Consider the following 24,184-nt stretch of genomic DNA (forward strand, 5'->3'; position numbering starts at 1 on the left):
TTGTTGAAACAAAAATCAATTATAGCACCTGACGCACAGATTAGTAACCCTTAACATACCATAGTTTTGACATCTTTGATTAAAATGCAGTATAATCCATCTAAATTTTCCGCCAATGGAGCCATTCTACTTTTTGCATTCAAGTATTTCGTATGTATCTTGCGAATTTAGTTAAAAATATAACAAGGGTCGGATTTAGGCAGGTGTGAAGGGTGCGGCCACACCGGGCCGCTAAATTTTAGGGGCTGCAAAACAATATGAAATACTCTCGTTACATTTTGACTTGAACGCGTTCTTAATGGTTGATAACGTGAAGCAAATAGCTTAAAATTCTGTCCAAACCTCTAAAATTCAAATCATCGAGTTCTCTGATCCAGGGGATTTCACCGAATTCCCCTTCCCAAGCCAAGAGGACGCTGGTGGATCTCGTGTCCCGGGCGTTGGACCGATGAGGAGACCACTAAATTCTTCTTTTGAAATGATTCAAAATTACAGGTGCAGGAGGGAGGCATAAAGCATGCCTGCCCGGCTGAAAGAGTATCTAGTTGCGGCCTTGGGTAGATAATCGATTCTCTTGTCCCGACAGCCCCACAACCAATAAGTGTCTTGGGCATGGCTCCCACAAAGGTGGGACTGTGTAGGGCTCCAGTCCATTTTCCCAGAACAATTCTCATAATTTTTTCTCAAATATTTTCCTACGCTATAAATTCATTAAAAAAACTCCCGTCGGAAGTCTGACCTATGGGCCAGCAAAAAATCTCAGCCTAGCGGCCCTGCTCCAACCCCTTCCCCAGTCCATGGAGGCAGACTTAAATTTTTTTCACTGGGCAGCGGACATTATCGTCCAAATCTACTGTCTAATGGGTTTTTTTCATTACCCTAAAATATATTCATTCTTGGCTGACAATGCAATCTAGGCGTGCATCAGGGTGTTCACGCGCAGATTATGACCGGTATTGGGAATACCTGTTTTAGAGGGCCACAAAGCGGTTTTTGCACTGGGCCGAAAAGTACATAAGCCCGTCCATGGATATGCCTATTAACATCAATATTTGCCCTGTGATGATTAGTGCGCATGAGTGTTGATCACAAATCAGAAGTTCTCATATTTTGAAATACTTTCTCTTTTTTTTGTGTAGAAAGCCTTGTCTCAACAATTGCATTGCCACGTGAACAGCCATTAACATATCCCTCTGAAATACTTAGACATTGTATTGCCTATAACAGCCTGACACATATTCAAAAGCGGGTGATTGCCACCGGATAATAATATAAAAATTGGTCTTGTCCCGTAAACAATACGGGAAGAATCGAACCTATACATTCCTTTGCCTCTCCCGTCACATCGCTCTGGATCCGCAAGTGATAGCAAGAAACGGCGGACATCAAAATTAGGAATTAAGTAGAAAAAATGAAAGATATTGAATTTTAAGTTTTAACTCTCATGCCTTAGTATTATCAAAACTAGAGCCCGATATTAGGCCACGGCACGGTGGTTGAGAAAATATAGCATTACCGTCCGGTGTAAATCATGTAATTCATTCGACTCTAGGCGTCCCGAATAAAAAGAAATAGAGCCGATGGCGAATGTTTATCATTTTTCATGTGTGTTATCCTCCCACTCGACCGATTGATTCTTCACTAAACATTGACGACTTAACGCATACATGCTCAACCCATGGACAGGGGGCAAAATGTAGCCCCTAAAGTCATATGATGTGTGACGCGTGACCTCAGTTATAACTTTGTTAAAATTATTAAGCGGCACATTTTTAGATCACTTAAGGGACCCGAAGTACATTCCCAAATCACTTAATTGACTCGCGGAATACTTACAAATCACTTGAGTGAACCACGACAAGTGACCCGCGGAACCTTGACAGATCACTTAAGTGTCCTGCAGCACAGTCCTAGATTACTTGAACGGCCCATGGTTCTGTTCCACATCATCCCAGTGATCCACGACACATTTACAGATCACTTAAGTAGCCCGCACTCTGCAAAAGGTTGAGTGCCCTTGTCTTAACACACCCTAGCACGGCTGCTGTGCCCCAAGTGTTGAGAGCGGGGGTGGGGGGGAGACAGGTATTTCTAATCAGCTAGAAGGCACATGAAAAATCACTTTGCCTGAGGGCCAATGATACTCTAAAGATGGCCCTGTAGAGAAAAGATGCGCAAGCTGCTTCGACAACGTTTCGAATTCATTACATGCATGGAATGCAATAGATGTCCCTGATGTTTTAAGAGAGAGAGAGCGTCGTGATTTGATCGGAGCAGAGAATGGTGATCTCAAGAAGTTCAAACACATCACATGCATAATTCCTTTTGGCAATTACAATTACATTCATTCACAGGGTTCAGTCATTTCTCCTGCGGAATCCGTTCGAAAAATCTGCATGGGACGAGCGTGGATCAAATCCAATCCGATCCGGGAATACAATTAACGAGGGGGGATTTCACTCCTCAAATCACGGCTCAAGGCGCCGCTTTTGAGCTCTTCAAGACTCGAACAGACGCTCGATGACAGAACCAGGGAGAACAAAGAAGTGGGAAATGGTAGGTAGGTAGGCTGCTGGCTGAACAGTATAATAAGAGTGACAAGTCGAAGAACAAGAAGAAGAGAAGGCAAAAGTTGAAACAATTTCAGAGCTCAGCAATTGTTGTTGGGAGGGGGAAGGAGCGTAGACAGTAAATGGATGGTGAGCGCGCATTTTACAACCTGCTATTATCACAGCTGTGTTGGCTGTTTTTTTTTGTTTTTTTCCATTAATGTTTCTCAGTGCACCCTTTAGCATTGGCTTGATTTCAGGAAATTCTGCACACACGCAAACCGGAACAGGCTTTTGTTTCGAGAATTCTTTGTCCGCCATCTTCTCCACTCACGCCCATAGTTTGGTTGGTCCCTATCTATGTACCAATATCAGTTTCCACGTGCTGCTTCTTGCGTACGTACGAGAGGAACATTATAAGGTATTTATGGTCGTGGAGACGTTTTTTTGTCACCCTTTTTCTCGCTTTCGTCTTCTTTCGTGATGTCGTCTTTTCTGTCTTCGCCCTCTTGGACCTATTTTGAGCTGTTTCGGGTTTCTATTGTTCGCTATGGTATCTTTGTTTCGGGGGAGGAAGAACACTTTTTTTTACTTTTGCTCTCTCTCTCTCTTCAAGATTTACCGCAAGTATTTATACTTCTTCTCTCTTTTCTTTGCTGAGAGAACAACTAAAAAAGTCGTAAGAAAAAAAAGTTTTTTTTGTCTCTCTCTCTCCGTTCTTTTCTTTGAACTGGAACAACGATCAGCAGTTTTTATGATTTTTGAAACTATTCATTAGGCATCGCGCGCTCGTCAGCAATAGATCTCAAACCACGAAGTTACAAGATGTTAAAATGACCGCTATATGGCTCTCACTGGGGTCTCAGTCTTGAGAGTGGCAAGAGTGCTCGGGAAAGCGATGTACAGGGCCACCTATCTGGCTGGAACTATCAGCTTCCCGGAAAGCATTCTTGTTCTGGATAATCAGAGTACCAGATCTCACAATCATTATGTCCACCCATGTATACAACCCCCCTCCCCCCCAGGACGCGGCTTGATAAGACGATACATCGTCACACGAGTTGGAATTTAGCTATGGATCAACTTGTTTATCGCTGTAAAATTTTGTGCAAAAAGTGAGAGTTCCCTTCTCTCTCACGTGAACTGTTCTCTTCTTGACACAGTTTATTGACACATTGGAGAATATGAAGTCTTATTAGAATTAGTCTTATTCACCGGTGGTAATCCTGAGAAGCTATCCAAAGATGCTCACCCTCGAATACGCAATGGAATAGGATAGCTTTGAATTTTCATTTATTCTGCATAGTGAAAAGATGTGAGAGAATATTTGAGAGTAACCATACATCTCCGGTAATATGCAGCCAAACAATCCTAATATTTACAGGCCAAAGTAATTTAGATATAATTTTCCTACGGGTTAGCAACTTAGACATTTGCTTATGAGTTCTCACGAATTTCAATCCATAATATAGAGGCAAGATTGATTGATTCGCCCTTGGGCCAATCTCCATTTACAAAGTTGCAGCCCATTACAACGATTTTGTGATTCGATATAGCACAATCAGGCTTAGCTGTTAGTACCAACGGATAATGAAGGGGAAAACGGCCACTAATTTCATTCCCGCATAGACTATGTTCCTCATTTCATCCAGGAACGCATCAGAATCTAGTTATTATAAAAGAGGAGCTTCTTTTTTCGCCAAAACGGCTGAAAAAAATTCACGACGACGGCAATTCTAGCATGACTGGCGTCACTACGAGGGGGACACTCACAAAAGGACGTAAAAATAGAGACCTAGGCACGTCCTACAGACCTGAAAATCAGTCCACAAAAGACGAAGAAGAATGCGGGGGAGTAGTCCCAGACTGTCCGGCTGCTGGTGGACAATGTAGACAGGGGGGGGGGGAAACGGGGAGGAGCGGACACAGGAACGCGTGCAACGTTCCCTTGAGGTCACACGAGGTGGACACAAAAGAATGCCGCGTTGGATAGCAAAAAAACCCTAATAAAAGCAAAGGTTCTTCTCTCTTTCTCTCTCTCTCTCTCCTTGGCAGGTACCTTCAGGATTCTGAGAAAGAAAGAAAGGTATTTGCAACTTCAGAAAAACTACCTTGAAGGGGGAAAAGAAACAAGCTCTCACTTTCTACTGCCCACTCAGCATCTATTGATGTCAACCCCCAGGTCTTAGCGTAGGTGGATCAGGTAACACAGCGATGAAAAGTGGCGACGAAAGGGAAAATCCCACGACAAAAAAAAAATACCATCAACAAGAAAAGACGAGAGAAAAAAAAAGAAAAAAAACGTCAAGAAACTTCAAAAGAAAAGAACAAACTGCAGACAGAGAACTGGTTTGGTTCTCTTCAGAGGAGAAAGATACCACCACCAAAATATCACACAAATACTATATACTTAATCCCAACCGAAAATGCATAACATGGCTTGAAAAAGAGTGGAATTCTGTTAAGTGTGAGAGAGAGAGAGAGAGAGAGAGAGGGAGAATTGTAATATCCCTTATATAAATTCCAAGGAAAAGTGTTTTTATCTTTTCCAAGGGCGACGCTGGACGAATACAAAAGTGGTCGTCGTCACCCCACAGTACGTACGTACGTACTTACTTGTTCCTCTCCATCCGACCCATACTAATTTACTTCAGCATTTACAGCTTTCGTGTCTGTGGTGCCACCACCTGCTCTCGTTTACCTGAATGTTACATCTTTTTTTTTGCTTTCCCTGATGGACTTGTGAAGAAGGGATGCTAATATCCGATTCCATTAAGACTATGGGACATGAATCTTTATTAAGTCTCCAAGTTCTCCAGGTGCCCTTGAATGTGAGATTAGATTAGGATAATTCAAGAGAGGCATCTTTTCGGAAAGAAGTTTTGTTTCCTGTGAGGCAGGGGGGCCTTCGACGCATGACCCGAAGACCACATTTGGCCCTGGGAGCTTTTTTTTGTCGTGGCCCACCGATCATTTTCAGAGAATGATTGAAAACATTTAGAAAGACTAATTGTAGCATTAATAAAAGAAATAATTTCGAAATTAATGAAAGAAATATTGCTAGAAACGGTTGAAACAATATTAGAATAAATGGTTGAAATACTTTCAAAATTATTGGAAGAATTGTAGAATAACTGAAAGAAATGATTTCGGAATTAATGAAAGAATAATGCTAGAATAAACAAAAGAAATGTAATTGATGAAAACTCAGAGTTAATGGAAGAAATAATTTTTGAACAAATGTTCAACAATGGCATTCGAGAGTAAGTATGGAAATTGGTAATCAGGTACTTCGAGCTCATGTGGGGAGGGGTCCAAGAAATTATTTGGCCTGGGGGGGGGGGGGCATGGTGCAAGAGTTGAGAGATCCCTGGTGTTTCTTGGAAAAGCCATCCAGGAGTTTGTGAAAAACAATCATCAACGGTGGAGAAATTATGATAATAAAGTACAAAACATTAATCAAAAATAATATAACTGGGGGTTACGCATGCTTATTACTCTCTCACGGAAGTACGCAAGTCTTTTGCGCTTTTATTGGGTGCACGCACGCCTCCTACGCGTTTTTAAACATAAGTTATCCTTAGTTAGTTATCCTATGCATTAATAGGAGTATGCATCGTACGTATTTCTAGTGCAGGCTTTAGACATGAAAGGTGTGAACGAATCTGCACCGTTTTAACGATTGTGCCAACCGGGGCACTCCCCACCTCCTCAAGTGCAGAGTGGATCTTATGATCATTCATGAGATATGGTTACAATTGCCGCGATTGACCGAATGATTTTGGACAATCCCAAGCCTCTAATTTTCGAGATTAACAAAATCAACTGAGATTTGAATACGCTACTGCACTCAGATTTGACTCAATCAACTCGTATGACGTGAAGTTCACGTCAACGGAATTAAAAGCCCAGTTATGAAGAAACGTGAACGTCATATCATATGAGTTGATTCGGTTAAGTATATTATGAAAATTGGTATGCGGGTATTTCGAGCCATGCAAAGAACATCAAAAAATCACTTTGCCCGGGGGCAGTGGGCTATGGTGCCCTCGAAATTGCCCTGGAAAGAATGACATGATTTAACTACCATCATCTCTGATCTAAAATTTCATTCATGGAATGTTAATATCTGTAGAGACAAAAATTATGGTGCAGTGTTTAAAAAATTGATCAAGACTTACCGAAATTTTCCTCAACGTCTGATTCAATCTTTCATTGATGACGGACTGGAATTCAGAGCCGGACTCTTCACTCTCAAGGCACTCAACTTATGGACAGGTGACGCCGACGACTGTCTGTCCTCTATGACGCCCGGTGGGGTGCCTTTGCCGCTTAGTGGCGACGCGTCACCGATGTCATCGAAACTGGAGCTGCTGTCCGGCAGTTCGTAGCGAGCGTGTGTCCTCATGTGTCGGGTTATCATATCCCGCCGACAAGCAGCGTAGGGACACTGCGGACACTTGTAAGGTTTCTCCCCCGTGTGCGTCCTTTGGTGGGTACTCAGATGATCCGACCTGCTGAACACTTGCCCGCAAACTCGGCACGTGTATGGTTTGATCCCCGTGTGAAGCCTCATGTGCCTGGTCAGCATGTCGCTCCTCGCGAAAGAGCGTTTGCACACGTCACACATGTAGCTCTTGGAAGATGAATCCGCGTGCCGACTCCGGTGTCTGCTAGCCATGTGCTTAGCAAGGCGGTCGTGCAACGAGAACATCTGTCCGCATATCGGACACACGTAGGCTACGTCCGAGCCCGGTGCTACGACTTCTACGACGGGCGAAACGTCCAGGTTATTATACCTGTCCCCTGACTGAGATATATTATCACCTCCGATGAATTTGTTTGTATCCACTTTGGGTACCATTAACGTCCTTACGCCACTGGGTAACTCGAAAGACGACACGTTGTTTTGAATTTGTTGTGGACTCGACGTGTCCTTTTCGCGGTTTAGCGGTACAGGCGATAGAGGGTAACTCGGAGATGAAGAGTCCGAACGAGACGTGACAGCACCTACACCACTGTTTGGTTTGGGACTCGACGATTTCACCGATAAGTCCAGCGGCGAATCTTGAGGCGTGCTCTGGTCAGACTCCAAACTTCCACTCTTGCTGGGAATGAACAGGGGTTTCGGAATGGTTTTACCGTGTCTGTTTATGGTACCGTGCACTGATTCCTGCAGAGTCTGGTCCGAGTTCCTTGGAGGAGGTGGCGGCATCGCCTGGTGATGGGCATTGGCCTCGGCACCGACGCTTTCCAGCCATTGCTGCAGGTCACTGTCCGAATGACTACGTCTCCTGTAGAGTTCCGGAAGAAATTTTGACTGGAGGAATGAATCGAACGAAGGAGTGATGGGCGAGACTGGCGTTAGGGGCGACACGGGAGAACCGGACATGACCTTCTGGATGAGGGCCCTGTGATGAACCAGGTCCTCCCAGCCGCTCGCGAACTGAGTCCGTCCGGCCAGCGTTCGACAGTGGTGGCAGTCGCAAATCGGGAAACTCGGAAAAGAAGTGCTCAGGTGGGAGAGGGCAGTAGCACCCGTGGATGCGCCGTTGCCCATTACAACGGGATTGTCCAAGTGATGCAGTACCGTATGATGCTGCTGCTGCTGCACCAGGGATATCCCAGGGTAATAGCCCTCCGGCAAATACGGAGGAAGACGAAGAGGTGCCGGCGGCGTTTTCCTGCCGGGGGTGCTTCTCGTCGTCGGCGACGGCTCGCCGGTGAATATGTCGTCTTCGTTGTTATCCTGATCCTCACGAATCGGACTGGGAGAATGATCCCTCGAAGGGCTGTCTGGCGTTCTACTACCACCGGCAACAGAGGCGGAGTCGGAGGTCGGTGGGGTGAAGATACCTGTGGGACCCTCCTCCAGAAGGGACCTGTCGGAGAAATCCCCCGTTCTGGCAGCAGCCGACCCCAAGTGATGGTGGGGTGCGTCTTGTTGAGCTGCAGACAATGGAGCCGCCGGGTTAAACGGGACTTTCTTTACCTGAGGATAATCGAAAGTCGAAGATCCCCCGTCTTCGACGGGGGTGAGCAGGGGTGCCTTGAACAGCAAAAGGCTCCGAGGGTGATGATGATGATGATGATCATCCCCACCGTGTGATACTTCGTCTTTCATCTTCCCAACCAGATCGAGCTTCACCTGTACGCAGCGGCTCATCTCCGTATCGATGGACGTTTGTTTCTGCGGGGGAGCGCGCATCTTACAACGGGGCGGTTCCGAACTGTTCGGAGCCTCCTCTTCTTGTTGGTGATCTATGGACGTCGGCGACTCGAAGACAGTTGATGACGATGGGCTGCTCCCATCGCCGTCCTCTGACGACGAACCGCAACCGTCCACACTGTTCCTGCGGTGCTCGATCTGAGTCGCGAGCTTGTCCAAAACTGCGCTCAGTCGCTTTCTCTTGCGGGTCTTCTCGGACGTTACGAGGTCACTCACCAGTGCTGTGATCGTATTTGCCTGAGTAGATCGGTTACCTGAGAGAAAAATAACACGTAGACATTAGTAGTGACACCATAAGCAGAGCCTAAACATCAAAATAAAATTAATTCCGTGATTTTATGTTAGCTTAAGGCCGGTCATCCATTGGAAGCCACTATGAGCAAAATCAAATTGCGCAATATGTCGCGTACACGTGCATGACCGCTATAGTAGTCTGGCGTATACACGCGACTTATCACTCGTGGAATCTCCCGGTGGAAGACAAGCTTAAAGCTTGGCGAACACTTTGAACCATACATGCTCAACCCATGACCGGCGGGCTAAATGTGGCTCTTGGAGGCATCTGATGATCCGTGATCTCAAACCTGATTCTGTAAAAATTGACTAAGCGGCAGATTTCCAAATCAGTTAAGTGACGCGTGGTTTCACATCACTTAAGTGGCCCGTGACAAATTCTCACATCACTTAAGCGACTCACGGCACATCTACAGACCACTTAAGTGACTCTTATAGCAGTTACATATCACTACAGTTCCAGATCACTCGAGAGCAGCCTGTAGCACATCTACAGACCATTTAAGAGACTTGCGCCACAGTTACAGATCACTTAAGTGACTTACGCCACAGTCACTCACATGGATCCTACATCTTGCAGCTCGGCCCCTAGGCTGTAATCTCTAACGTGCTATTCTAAAGTGAAGCAATCTCCTAAAAGTTGAACACCTTAGGTTCAAACGTTTACCAAATAGCGTTTTTTTCACGTAATATTGCATCTTTGTCAATACATGATAATTTACCTAACATATTAAATAGATTTACGGGGAAGGGGGGATCTTGCCATAGGAGTGTGAAATGTCGACGTTCCACAGGTCGCCGTACAGCAGTCATAGCATTTCGAGGAGGAGGAGTTTTAAAAGTACGAACGAAATGGAGGTTATTAGTTATTTGATGTATCGCCACTTACCGTCTTCTTCTTCTTCAGTTGATGTCGTCATGTTCGCTGTTGTATCGATAGCCACCGTTGCTGAGACTGTGCCAAGGGCCTCAGCCATAATAGTAAAGGACAACCAAGGAAGGCCTTTGGTCCTTCATCCGCTGCTGCATAGCTGCTCTGTGCCTAGTGTGCCTTGTCACCCTTTTTTTTGTTTTTTGCTTTTCTTTCCACGCTCGATTTCAATTAATGCTGTAGAAATATGTCACGAATTACGGCTGTTTGTCATAATTAGTCGCCATTGCTCATGCCACGCAAATTACAGGTCGGCTCTAGTTTCTGGAGGATTTCCATCTGCAAGAAAAAAAAGTACGATTTATCTATTACATGCGAATTTCAAGAACAACAGTTTCAACACTCTAGTAATAGAATTGAGTATGTAATATGTGTATTCATACATCATTTATATGAGTAATAATCATTTTGAATTGGACATGTTTTTCCTCTAGCATTATAATATTTGCGAACATCGATTATAGGATTTCATGATCAAAGCTCAATTTCATTAAACTGCATTCAATACATGTGTCTCGTTTTAAAATTTAAGTCAATATTTTCTAATTTTTAATTATGTTTATTTAGAGGACAATGATTAAAACTATGATTTTGATAATGTGGAAAAACTATTGCATAAAAAACAATAAGTTCAATTTCACACAAACAATAAAGTATATCTTTGCCAAAAATCTGAATATCAGTAATAAAAAGTAGTCATAACAAAGCTTAAGTTCAGAATTTTTTTTAAAAATAAAATACTGTAAAAATGGAATTTTGGGATTGAGAAAAGCTTTATTTACCGAAAAAAGTATCATTTATTATTGCGACAAGCACAGACTACGGTAAAAATTTGCAAGAAGTGAAATACGTAAATAAATAAAAGAAAAAATGCAATTATATATATAGTGGTGGAAAAAAATCACAGCAAAAAAATAATTCAGAGATGAAAAAGGTTTAGTTATGGAGGGAAAATTTAATAACGGCAAGAAGAAGCTCAGAATTGTGAGAATTGAGCAATGATTTGAGCATTTGCGGGAAAAATTTTTCATTCTACATTTTTTTAAAAACCCAATTGTAGCTAAAAAAACTTAATTAATGCTGCTGTCATTAACGTCAAGTGAAGTTTCAAATAATGATAGAAATGGCTTCAGGAAGTTTAAAGTTTATCGAAAACCTGATCAGTGGGGGGAAAAAATTAGCTAACGGCGACAACTTAATTGGAGCACGTAAAAGATTGTAGAGCAAAACTCAATTGTGGCAAGAAATAGCTTAAATTTGATAAAAACATAAATTGCGGCAAGAAAAAAAAAAAATTGGATTACGATGAATATCTTTACAAGAGAGAAATTCTGCAAGAGAAAGCTTAAATTTTATACAGTTTTGAAAAAAAAAAGTTTAAATCCGGGCGAAACCAAAATGTGGAAAAAAACATTAAATTACGGTGACAATTAAAGAGCAACAAAGGGCGAAAAATGGATTACGGCGCAAATCGATTCAAGACATGAAAAAGTTTACAATAAGAATGAAAATTGTAGACTGGCAAGAGGAAGCTAAAATTATAAGATTTTGGAGTTTGAAAATTAAAGTCAGGGAAAAGTGGCAAAAGAAAACTGAATTGTGGCAAAAAAAAAGAGAAGAGAAAAAATTCCGGCAGGAAAGTTTTCGGATTATGCCAAAAAATAAATTAATGCAAGAAAACGTTTGAATTATGACATAAAAGTAGAATTGCAAAAAAAGCTTAAATTTCTATAACATGAAAAAAACGGAACGACTTAAAAAATTGAAAGTACGACAAATACTGAATTATAGCAATTTATTTTAAAAACACAAAATTTTGAAGAGACGAAGAAAACTATGAGAAAAAGTTCAACACACGTCTGGAAAAACCGTTTAAATTGCAGTGAAATGCCGTAAAGCAACGGGAAAAAAAATTTAATTAACGAAAAGAGAACGTTGAAGTTAGGAAAGAAAATTAAAACGTAGACAAAGAAAACTCGAATTCGATTTCATTAAATGGATTGACTTCATTAAACGTCAGTCAAGAAATTTCTTAATTGCTCCAGCGCATTTCTCAAGTTCATCAATTACAGTGAATTGGATATACAATTTATCCGCTGATGCAATAAGAGAAAAAGGTAACAGAGGTATTTTTTGTTATCTCGCGGACAGGTGTGATATACGGTTATCATAACAAGGAAACAGAGTTAAGATCTTTCACGAAGATAACTGTCAATTCTCTACCAAAAAAAGAGAAGTCTTTTATTATGAATTTTTCTTTCCTTCAAATAAAATACGACCATCTCCTAACCATAACCTCTCTCTTTATTGCTGTCACAAATATCTATGTATATATAAGAAATAATTCATTTTCTTTTTTTCAAAAATAAAAGTATGAATATACGAAAATTTATGATTTTCAGGTTTTTTTTTTATGATATATTTTATTTTCATTTAGGAATGAGATATAAAATATTAAAAAAATAGAAATGACATTCATGCAATTGACCAGAAAGAGGAAGCGAATGGCGTCCCGCGTCCACGCAGCTGCTGCGACTCTATCATATATTGTGTATTTACTTAATATATGACATGCGTGGAAAAGCACGTTCCTTGTTGGAAGTTCTTGACGTCATGTAGTGAATTCTCTAGGGACTTGGGAATTCTAAAGGTAAAAAGTCGTGAGAGATGGATGCTGATAAAACCGTTTCGATGAAAATTCTTCAGAACTGAATTCAAGACTTTTCATTAGTTTTTTGGAACGCTTCTTATTCGTTAACCTTCTATGATGGTCCACCCTAATAATAACATTGAAACATATTTGTTTTTAAAAAAACGGATGTGAATTGGTACTGTTAGCATATTTTTGATTTAAACAATACATCACTACAGCGATTTAATTAATTACAGTGGATTTTGTTATTAATTAAAATTGTCAATTAAGGAGAAAATATAAAGTTTGCAATTATTTTACTGTTATCTATGAAAATAGATAAAAGTTTTCTCAGCAAAGATGAAAGTTGTTACTTCGAATTTTACCGCCGTTCCCACCACAATTTGGTGCGGTTTCATAAATCTCTAAATACCTAAAATTTCAGAAGCTCTCAAAAGATGACACCGACGAGGAATCAACTCCTTCTAGATAAGCAAGTACATATCTACTTATATAGGATGATGCCGTAGAGGTTGTTTTCAGAGAGCGCACAACAGCACCTCACAAAAAGTAAATATCGTATGAATCCAGTGGGGTAGGGGGGGGGGGATAGAAAGATTACGTCCTCCCAAAAGCCGAATAATATGGGAAAATTTCGCTGTTCCGAAAAATACGGGATTATTCAAAGAACTTCCACAATTCGCCATGCCCGACGCATCGTCCTGTATCAGCGCATGTTCATGAGTTTGTATGTTCAGCCAATTGGAAAAATCGTTAATATACTCCACTATCGAGTAACACATTTTCATTCTAAAACTCTGTCATTCGAATTACAGCAACTGTTCGCAACATCTACAAACATTCAGCAAACATGCATTATTGTGATTACGGAAACCAAAAATAGTTTTGTGTAGGTACATCATGGACACCAATATATACTATATTTCCATTTCTTATACCTGAGAATACGCCTATACCAGCTACACCAACTCGGAACGGAACACCGATAGTAGAGAGAGAAAATGATAGAAGCTAGTAAAGGAAAGGCAAAAAAGTAAAACAAAGTTCGGGAGGAATTAATTTAGCGCCAAAATAGCCGCTCAAAGGGTCATAAATCATGACCAGAGGCGAACATGATTGTGTTAAACCTGCCAATAGGAAATTACATCAAATCGAGGCCATATCACAGATAAGAAAAATCAAATAAGAAGAGAGAAGTAGTATTATCATACATGAATGCATTAAAGTAGGAAGAATCAAACGCAGTTGTTGCTTAATAACATGACAAAATAGTAAATAGTCGATAGCACGCCTTTGTAATAATAATAGTAATGTTTGAGTAAAAAAAATATATTATTAATAATGTTCGACGGGGGCGACACGGTCTCGTAATATGACACGTTTATGTCTTACAAACAGGTCACGTGGCCTAAAAAAATGTTATTTACACGATTGAGATATAATGTTATTTGCATGAAGAGTATTTATTATCGTTTGATTTTTTCGCATTAACATATTCATAGTTAATCGATGGTTTCACGCATGATTCTTAGGCTGCCGCTTCGTCATTAGGCTGTTGAAATTTCAATCAATGGGCAACTGAAATGAAAAGTGACCGCTGCCAGGGCCGGACTTACGTGGGTGCGGAGGGCCGCAAAAACAGTGAAACCAGATTTGAAATGAAATGACTATGTATGTCATTTAATTGAAGTAATTCTGTTTTATAGATGTCAAATATGGAAAATTATGATAAAATGCTGGGCCGTCTTATATAAAGAAGCGAGTCCCGATGCGATCAGATTAAGCAACGTCAACTGTATAAAATCACCTGTTTGATTTTGACGGTATCCGTTCATAGTTATGACATCGATGAGTGAAATCGTTAAAAATCGTAATCATAAGTTATCCTTTGGAGGATTTTTTTGGTTCCCTCGTGGTGGAAACGTCCTCTCCACTTGTCAATACAAGATTCATCGAGTGGTTATTTGTGGAGATGAAGATTACAAGGAAGAAAATTCATCACTGCCCCCACGGGGACTCGAACCCCGGTCTCTCGCTTGCCGGACGAGTGCTCTACCATCTAAGCTATGGAAGCAGATAGAATGTTTCAACCTTGGAACTATTATTATTACAAAGGCGTTGCAAGGCACCGTACATGGACGGCATCAACAATCAACTAATAGCTCGTGTGAATGGCATAGGCTCCAAGGTTGAAGCATTCTATCTACTTCCACAGCTTCGATGGTAGAGCACACGTCCGGCAAGCGAGAGACCGGGGTTCGAGTCCCCGTGGGGGCAGTGATGAATTTTCTTCCTTGTAATCTTCATCTCCACAAATAACTAGTCTCTCAATGAATCTTGTATTAACCCATAGGTGTGTGGGGCAATTTCATTGATTTGAAACTTGTCGCGGGCCCAGGGCCGCAACTACGCCAGGGATACCAAATCAACACCTTCTATAGCAGGAAGCCTCCACGCGAAGCTTTGATGTCACTGAAGTCGTCCATTTTACCTCTAGCTATTGGATATAGCAGTCCGACGTATGCGAAATCTTTACCTTTCTTTGCAGTATATCCAATGACTATAGGTGAAATGGACGACTTCATTGACGTCGAAAAGTTCGCTCGGAGGCTTTCTGCTATAGACAGTGTTGGTCAAACCCGCGTGCTCCTCCTTAGTTGCGGCTTTGCGCGGACTACTTAATTAAGTTATCTGTAATAGCGAAACAGGATACTTAAGCGATCTAAAGTAAATATACTGCGGGGCACTTGAGCGATCTGCAAATGTGCCGCTAGTCCCTTAACTGATTTGGAACTGTGCCTCACATCACTCAAGTGATTTGAGAATGTGCCTTGGGTCACTTTAGTTATCTGTAAATGTGCCGCGGATAACTAAGTTCTTTGGGACTGTGTAGCAAGTCACTTAAGTAATCTGAAGTGTGCCGCAGGCAGCTTGAGTGATCTACATATATGTCGTGGGCCTGCTATCTATGTGATCTGGAAATGTCCCGGGAGCCATTTAAGTTATCTGGTAATATTCCGTAGGCCTTTTAAGTGATGTGGAATTGCATCGCGAGTCACTCAAATGATCTGTACATGTGCATCGGGTCACTTAAGTAGTTTGGAACTGTGCCTCAGCGATCTGTAAACATGTCACGGGTCGTTTAAGTGATTTTCCGAATATGTTATATTTAAATACACACATTGCTACTTTAGATTTTACATGTATGTGTATGTAACATTCTTTGAAGCATATTTACATAGTATTATTGTATATAATTATGCATGACTACTGCCAAAATAAATCCTCAAAGTATACGATGGCCTTCGCTTAGATCAGAAAGTGATAATGTTCCAGAAAAAAGGGGGAGATGGGACTAAAATATAAAATACAACCAATTTTGAGGCCCTGAAAATTCGTGGGCCCTGGGCACATGCGTCGTTTGCCCTTGTGAGTCTAATAAGACACCAATTGTCGAATATCTTATCATCACATACACGCATTCCTACCCATTTCAGACAAGACTTTTAGAGATTCCTCTTTATGTATTTTCTAGCAAATTTGGCGAGAAAAACAAACTGAATGATGTAATCCATTGAGACTCGTTAGCATATCCGTTACCACTTCGGACAGGGCCCATGGATATTTTTTTTAGGGTCGCAAAATCATCTACACTCACAGCCGCAGAATGTCTAATACTGCCCGACCCTGCCGTCTATGGTGACAGAAAGTTCTTTTCACTTGACAAAATAGGCTTTTGACCCGTAAACTGAAATAAAAAAAAAACCATGGTCGAATAGAGTGAGAAAAATCTGGACAACTTCGAGGAAATACAACTTGGGAAATGACGACGGGAACCGCATAACCGCAAATACGATTCGCGCATGTAATGTATTATGTTATATGTAACCTGTGTATAAAATGTAATGGCAGCCGCTACGGTCCAGGGATTCCAAGAATCCTCGGATCCAAGAAAAAGAAGAAGGAGCATTTCTTGGCTTGGATGATTCCATGGAATGCTGATTGATATACATGTGGAGTGCGAATTGGTCTCACCTCAAGTACTTTTTTCTTTTTATACAAGAGCCTTTTGTAGGGACAAATGGTGAAATAATTATGAATATCCACGAGGATCTTGTACTATATTTTTCACATAATTTTAAAAATTAAAAATTTTTGAAATCTTGAAATTCTTCTATACGTGTTTGTGTCTAATAGTTTCAGTATTTAGGTTGTTTTATATAAAATATATATTTTTATTTTGCCCAGGTTCATCTCAAGTCAAATACATGTCCTTGTCAATCACCAAATTCTCCCCTGGATTTTAAAACTTTCCTATATCTGAATAGGTTTTGAGAAGTTTCGGAAATATGATTCTCCTAAGGGATTACAAGGCTTTTCGTCATTATAAATGCTCTAAATTTCAAGTTCTATCTGCGGTAGACCAGGACGTGACAGATCCCAGGCACCAGGTCTCCACGGTGACTGAAAAATTGCTACTGACACCTAAAATTTTTAATGTCTGGTCATTAGATTCGAGTTTGAGGACGACACAAATTTAACGAAATTTATGTGAGCGTGTCTATAAAAATTTCTATGTTAAAAACAACATTATTTTGGACGGGTTTTTTTCTTAGGAAAAGTATATTTTACTCTCAATAAATTTGGTTGTCGCTTCTTTTTTAAATTTACCGAACCCTGTGATAACAAAAATGCAGGAGATTTTTCAAGAAAAAATGAGAAACACATCTTGATGTTTACACTATTATGTTACATCATATAAAAAACAACCTCCAATCTTTGAATGGTTGAAGTACACCTCGTCATCAGTTCTAATTCAGACAAAATGAGTTGCATTTCGTTGAAAAACTCCGCGGCTGGTCGAGAATAATCTTGAACACCAAGTGATGGTCTCGATTCTGATGAATCAATGATCAAACTGCGATTCATTAAGCTTCAATCCAACATCACATTTCAATCTGCAGCAGCTCACAAAATCGTGTAAATGTTTAATGAACCCCCATATGAATAAAATTTTTGTAAAACACCACGAAAAAGACTTAATAAACCTAAATAATCAGGGGATCCGGGAATGTTCATGCACCAAAATATTTTATAGAACAAGGCTGAACATCCCAGAATTTTAATTCACAAATCAAAATTTCCCACATAAAACCTCAAACCCACAGGTCTAAAACGATTCCGACACTCATAGAAATGATTCAATCTCTATAACCTGACATCTTTAGTTGATTCTTGCAGATCAAATGTACTCGTGATATGTCCTGATACACAGTTCCCTACACATGTCCAGTTTTTCATGTCCCATCAGTGTTCTCTCCCCTAACGAAACACGAAATCACAAGATAAACACTGAACGGGAAATATTAACAACACTAAAATGAATCCTATCATTGATCATTTTCATTAAGGATTTTTTTTTCTCCATTAACGTGTAATCATAGAAACTGTAATAAATGGATGTAGAGATTTTTCTGGTGAAAAAAAAACAAAATAAAACATTATTTATTCAAGACACACACACACACCTACTAGTTCGAGGGGCGACATCATTTCCGATCATTAGCATTCTTGTGGTTTTCTTGCTCGACCAGTATTCCGAAAAAAAAAGCAGTACAGATGAATGGTAGGTAATAATATTAGATTTATCTTTTCGTGTAATTTCTCATCATCAACAGGAGGTTGGGTTTCATGTCGCATGTACATGGGAAAAACACCTGCCATCTTTTTTTAGGACCGAAACTAAGCACGCGATGGAGAGGGGTATCACTGTGAATTTTGAGTAAAACGGGCAACGTTTAATCCAGTGGTTCTTAACCTGGGACTATATGTGCCCCCCCCCCACCTTGTGGTCCTGGGATATTTTAAAGGGAGGGGCCACGGGAGGAAAATCAAGTGGAAGCGGAGCAATGACAGGTGGCTAAAGGGCCCACAGAGAGTAGTGAAAGAAAAAATTCAGACGAAGAAATAAAGCTTTTAAAGCAGGACAGGACAAATCGGTAAAAAATGCAAACTCCAGCGAAATTTATCAGGAGAGCGCCAACCATTTCTTCTTTCAAGATAAACGATCCTAAATAGACTAATTTGTGACTTCTCCGGGAGGTGGTGACCCTTTATGTGGCATAAATTCTTAAAATATTGTGTGATCCTCAGACCCTCCCCCTCCAATTTCGCCATAAAACATGGGAAGTTTTTGGGGCAAATAAATTTTTTTTAGTTGACACGGTGACTTGGCTCCTGGGATTTGTCCAGCCCTGCTTGAAAGTAAAATTTGGTGGGAAAATGGGTGACCATTTTCAAAATCCATCGGAAATGCTCATAGAATCAGAGTCACTTCGACATATGGGCCTATCCGGAGAGCCTCATGTGCATGGGGAACTTATATTATGAGTAGAGGTGGATTTAACGGCGGGAGCACCAGGCCTCCGACTTCTTTAGGGAACGAAAAACCCAAAACTCTTTGTGGAAGCTGTTCTTCTATCAGCCGTTCTTCTCCGCGTCTCCAACGTCACTGTTAATCAACCAAAGAATTAAAGTATTTATCCAGGAGAAATTTATCCGAGAATTGCTTTTTTTTGCACGTGGCAATCGCGCAGCAAGTCATATTTGTTTGTCACTGATTTACACAAGAAAATATATTATAAAAAATAACCACCCGCGCATACCAGTGACACCGAAAGAACACTATAACAAGAAATCTCTCACTTATTCAGTAAAATAAGCGATTAAATTTTAAAATAATCCTCTTCGATACGGTACGTTTTGTAAGGCTGATGTCACCTGGGAGAAAAGAATATCGGGGCCGTGACGTCACACAGCGGCTCTAGACCACGTCCACTGAGTCAAGGCTGAAGAGATGAAACAGCCCTTACTATATAGCACAGCTCGCTCCTGGCTGAATGCGAGGAGCCAAAAAGTTCGGAAACAAACGACGATAACGTCGATAAAAATGCAAGCGGAGACTCATTTTAGCATTATTCTATATAGGGATCAGTCCAGACCATCAATTATACGTTATAACCGAATTTGACAGCATTTTAAATACACACATACAGACATTTTTGGAGATTGATATGATCCATAACCGGTACCCTCTAAAAGTTGGAATGTTCCATATTTTGAGAGGGTGGTTGGTGTCTCTTTTTGAAGGAAAAATGATGACTAGAGAAATAAATAAATGGCCAAATCCACAGAAAAATAGAGATAAGATTATTCTTTATATTATTATTATATAGTTTTTTTTCTATATATTTCCCAAGGGTTAAGAAACGCGTTTTGGGTTTGGGAGGATTACTATCTAATGTACGATTCTTACTCGGATGCCCTCTGGTGATTGTGAAGCTTTTTCCACACTCGTATGTACGCTTGATACGTGATCTGAAAATATTAACAATTCGAGTTTTTTTGTCTATATGTTTCTTGAATGCCTGGATGGCTCTCTCTCTCTACAGGAGGTGACTCTCTCACACGATCACAGATCACGATATCTCGGTGACAAGTTCAATTTCTGAAACTGACAGCGAGAGGAATCCTTACAGCGAGTGTGGTGCCTTTAAATCTTCCGATTATTAGGCCTGCGTAGGCTACCTACGACTCGGTGCATCTATCTCTGGTATATACGACTCTCGTGTATTCTCTTCTAATCTTACGGGCAATCTTCATTTTTAAAAGGTACGAGCCGTTTTGTTTCGATTCGAATATCTTCGTCAGCGTCGAGTATCTAATTTACTCGGAGTAATACAATGGCCCATCAATAAACGGAGATGATCGGATCGTTTCTGAGTTTCAGGACGTTTATCTGATACATTTGATGTTGACGCATTTTTTCTTTTGAGACATGGGAATCAACCTGTTGCATAGATGTGAACCAGGGGTCTGTGTCCAGCTGAAATTTGAGTCAAATTTTTAGACTTTTCTCAAAGTTCCGGATATGAAAAATGGATCCTTCACGAGGGCTTCACAAATCAAAAAAAAAAAAATTCGGTGCCGGCCAAACTTCTTAGGAGCCAAGCGTGAGTTTGTTGTTTTTCAAGAAAAATCGTCATAAACAATGTTTTTTCGATTTTTCGGGATTTTTTCCCTCCTCCTATGTTAAGAGATACATTGTCTTGAAATCAGAAACATTTCTGTTATTCATAGACTCCGATTTAACAGAGAGAGGAATTTGTCAATCCCTGCTCTTCACAAAATATAAATTAGTGAAATAAATTTTTAATTTCATTTCTTTGGTGAGAAACCAACCAGATCGTCTCGCTTTCGACAAAATTAATGACTAGAGCCCGGAAGTTTAGGCACTGAAAAAAGGCATTTATAATTTTTTAAAGGAAGAAAAAATAACCCAAAACAAGGGTATATTAAGGGTCCAAAAACTAGCTGAAAAATTGGTTGCACTTAATCCGTCTATTGTTTTAATTGCAGTTTATAATAACTGGATTATTATTATCCAAGTTGAATTGATTTTAAGGCAAAATAAAATGTTAGAAGACCCTCAGAATTAAGCCAATTCCAGAGCCACCATTACCAGACACGGAGCCAGTAGGGAAAATGATCCGTGGGAGCTCCCTTTACAGTTGCTAATAATTCTCGTTCATTTGTTGTGTTATTTGGAATAATCATTATCATTTCTGTAGTTGAAGCATGGCTATCTTGTTCTATTTTTGTGAAATATTACCACTTATGCGAGACTTCTTCAAGCACGTGGCCCAGCGTGGCCGTATCTGTCACGCACCCCTGGGAGCGACTCTGGCCAATTTAATCGAATACTAAATATGTATGTTTAATAAATAGCCACGGTTGTTTGCAGTGCATTTATGGTACAGAAAATAAATTCAAAACAACATGGGTTCCAGAGCCCTGAGCGCCCTTACCTTGCCTTGTGTGAGCCATGACGTCAATTCATGGCCCCTAGGGACAATCATCGGTCCGCTACATATACAACGCAGTCTAATGCCTGAACGAGACATGTGAAGCAGCATGTGGAGGAACCAAAAATTTTTGTATTTTCTTCTGCTCTTGTAACACGGGCTGCGTTTTTCTGTAACAAAATCATTCACGTCTGACACCATGCAGTTTAATCAAAGTTAATGCATGGCAATACCAATCTCTCGGATCACTTATTCGAGATCTGGAAAATTTTAAAAAGAGCAATTCTTTTGTTCTAAATGCTCAAAATATCCACGTTTTATAGATTAATGGCCTCTGAAATTCACTAATAAACTTAAAACTCTGTTAAAATAGGCATTTGTGGCACAAAAATGTCAAAAAGGCATTTTTACCAAAAATGCTTGAAAACAGGCAAAAAAAGGCATTTATGGCATTTTGCCTGAACTTCCGGTTGCTATTAATGACCATTCTAAAAAGAAGAAGGTAAATTTTCACATAAGGCCTGAGCCTCCCCTAATATTTTCTCAACATCTCCATAATATCTACAGAAATATCGGTTTTAAGGTTCAATATTTAAGACTCTCCATTATTTCTAATAACCTTAAGCCTATGCCCCCTAAAGTTAAGGGATCCCCTGTATTGTAACATATGGATGAACAGTCTCAGTGTCGAAGGATATTTCAATGTCTGAAAATCCCACCATAAATGTTATTGAATGTTTTAGGAGTTTTCTGAAAGGAATTTTCATTAAAAAAATTTCAGTAATTGAAAATTTTGAAATTGTGATTTCACTTGAGTTTGGTTCTAAAATAAGATTTTATAAAAGAGATAAACCGAAAAATTTCTCAAAAAACTATAAGAGATGTTCCCTTAATAGAGGTGAGCGAGCACATGGAGAAAGCATTTCGGAACAAAAAAAATTTGCCCTATGCACACACGGCGGCCCTTTTATAGAGACTTTCAAAGAGATTTTGTTGTATTCGAAACTCTCATTTAACGATTGTTTTGTCTGACATTGTTTAAGATGTCGAGCGTTTAATAGTGTCACTGCCATGCCATTGTTCTTTTCTCAAGATCATGGTCAGTCTTAAGCGCTCTTCTTTGTTTTTTCTCAACCATGGTCGAGGATTTTGTTTTGCTGAACTGTTCAATAGGTTATATTTAAACTTTTAAAATTTACTTAAATTAATTACTGACATAGATTGATTTTTGGTACTATGCTGGAGTAACTAATTAAACAGCGAATTGGAAATTCAAATTTCTTAAGAAATAAATTTTTTTAGAGAGAAACTGCGATCCCCTGAAATGGGAAGAATTTCCAAGAAATGTTGCCAGCAATGCTAAAAATTTAATGCATTGCATGAAACAAGGTTAAAAGCTACGAAAAACAGTATTTGAATCATCTAGGAGTCTTCAATGTTTCAGACATTGCGGGCCAAATTGAGCTTTCCACGAAGCCCGCGGGGCCACACAGTCATACTGTGGTATTCTCGGTTATTAAACCGGGATTCCTCCAAATTTACTGAGTTTCTAATTTTTTCATGAAAATTATTACTTTTAACAATTCTGAAATTACTCTTGACGATCCGGATATAATTTTCAATAATTCTAAAATTATTTCTTTCAGTAATTCTGTAACTAGTTTTCATTAATTATAAATTTTCGTGAATTTTAAAATTATTTTTTCACCAAGGTGTCAACATTTCTGTAAATTGTGCAACTATGTACACCTTTTTGATGTCGAATTTGGCCTCTCAAAATATGTAGCCTATAAGAACTCATAGACCTAAAAAACTGTTTTGGCTCAAGGCCTCCCGAATTCGTTACGACAGACCTTTTAATGTATCAAATGCACAACATTACTATTGAATCTGGAAAGTATCTCACAGTTCTAAATACAGCAGTACAAATTTCAGAGCGGCCAAAGGCGATTTTTTTTTTGGAATTTTATATGCAAAGTAACTACTCTCCAAAATGGCCGGAGGGCCACAACAAAAAATTCGAAGGGCCACATTTGGCCCGCAGACCATGGGTTAAAGACGCCTGCTTTAGGATGTTGCAAGCCTAAATATGTTCAATAAACGATGATAGTGGTGGTCCAGTGCGATAATTCCTTGCGTTCATGAAGACTGTAATGGCAGAAAAATTACTGCGAAAAATAAATTACAAGGCTGCGGTCTTATACTAAGAATATATTAGATGTTTTCACTACTTATAATGATTTTTTTTTTAACTTGTGAATTGTTATTTGAAAAAGGGGAAAAATTTAGAAGCCAGTTTTTAATGATTAGGTTATTTTATCAGCGAGAACTTTCGTCCTAAGGCTTGAATTCGGGAATGAAAAACCCCCTAAAATTTGATTCAATTATATATGCATCATTAACTATTGATTGATTGCTATGAAAAATTAAAACCATCTCAGGAATCGGAGAATCAAAGGCACATTCAAAGGGATCCGATACAATCAGATCAGCTATAGGTATGCAGGTCTATGAATTGAACATTCGGCCAACTATGATCTTTCTGGGAGATTGTACTATATAGAATAGGGTTTTCCAAAATGTTTTGCTATAGTGGTTTCCCCGAACACACGAAATTTGCTCAAGTCTCTCTGTATTACATTTCTATTACAGTAATTCTAGAAA

General features: G+C 39.9%; 1 protein-coding gene and 1 non-coding gene across 3 annotated transcripts in view; both read right to left on the reverse strand.

Annotated features, from left to right (window-relative positions):
* Positions 1–24,184, reverse strand: part of klu (zinc finger protein klumpfuss) — a 114,133-nt gene that overhangs the window by 16,474 nt on the left and 73,475 nt on the right. For both annotated transcript variants that reach the window (XM_089245174.1, XM_089245173.1), the window contains exons 2-3: positions 9,962–10,282; positions 6,731–9,032 (exon numbers count right to left, since the gene is read on the reverse strand). In XM_089245174.1, the coding sequence (XP_089101300.1) occupies positions 6,754–9,032; positions 9,962–10,049 (2,367 nt within the window). In that variant the 5' untranslated portion in view covers positions 10,050–10,282 and the 3' untranslated portion in view covers positions 6,731–6,753. The remainder of the gene's footprint in view (positions 1–6,730; positions 9,033–9,961; positions 10,283–24,184) is intronic.
* On the reverse strand, positions 14,659–14,730 carry TRNAA-GGC (transfer RNA alanine (anticodon GGC)). Its single transcript has one exon. It is a non-coding gene; the product is annotated as a tRNA-Ala (tRNA).

Source organism: Pholcus phalangioides, unplaced genomic scaffold (assembly GCF_987345545.1).
Source record: "Pholcus phalangioides strain wild (caught in Gottingen) unplaced genomic scaffold, Ppha-v1.0 ptg000015l_1, whole genome shotgun sequence".
Classification (NCBI taxonomy): domain Eukaryota; kingdom Metazoa; phylum Arthropoda; class Arachnida; order Araneae; family Pholcidae; genus Pholcus; species Pholcus phalangioides.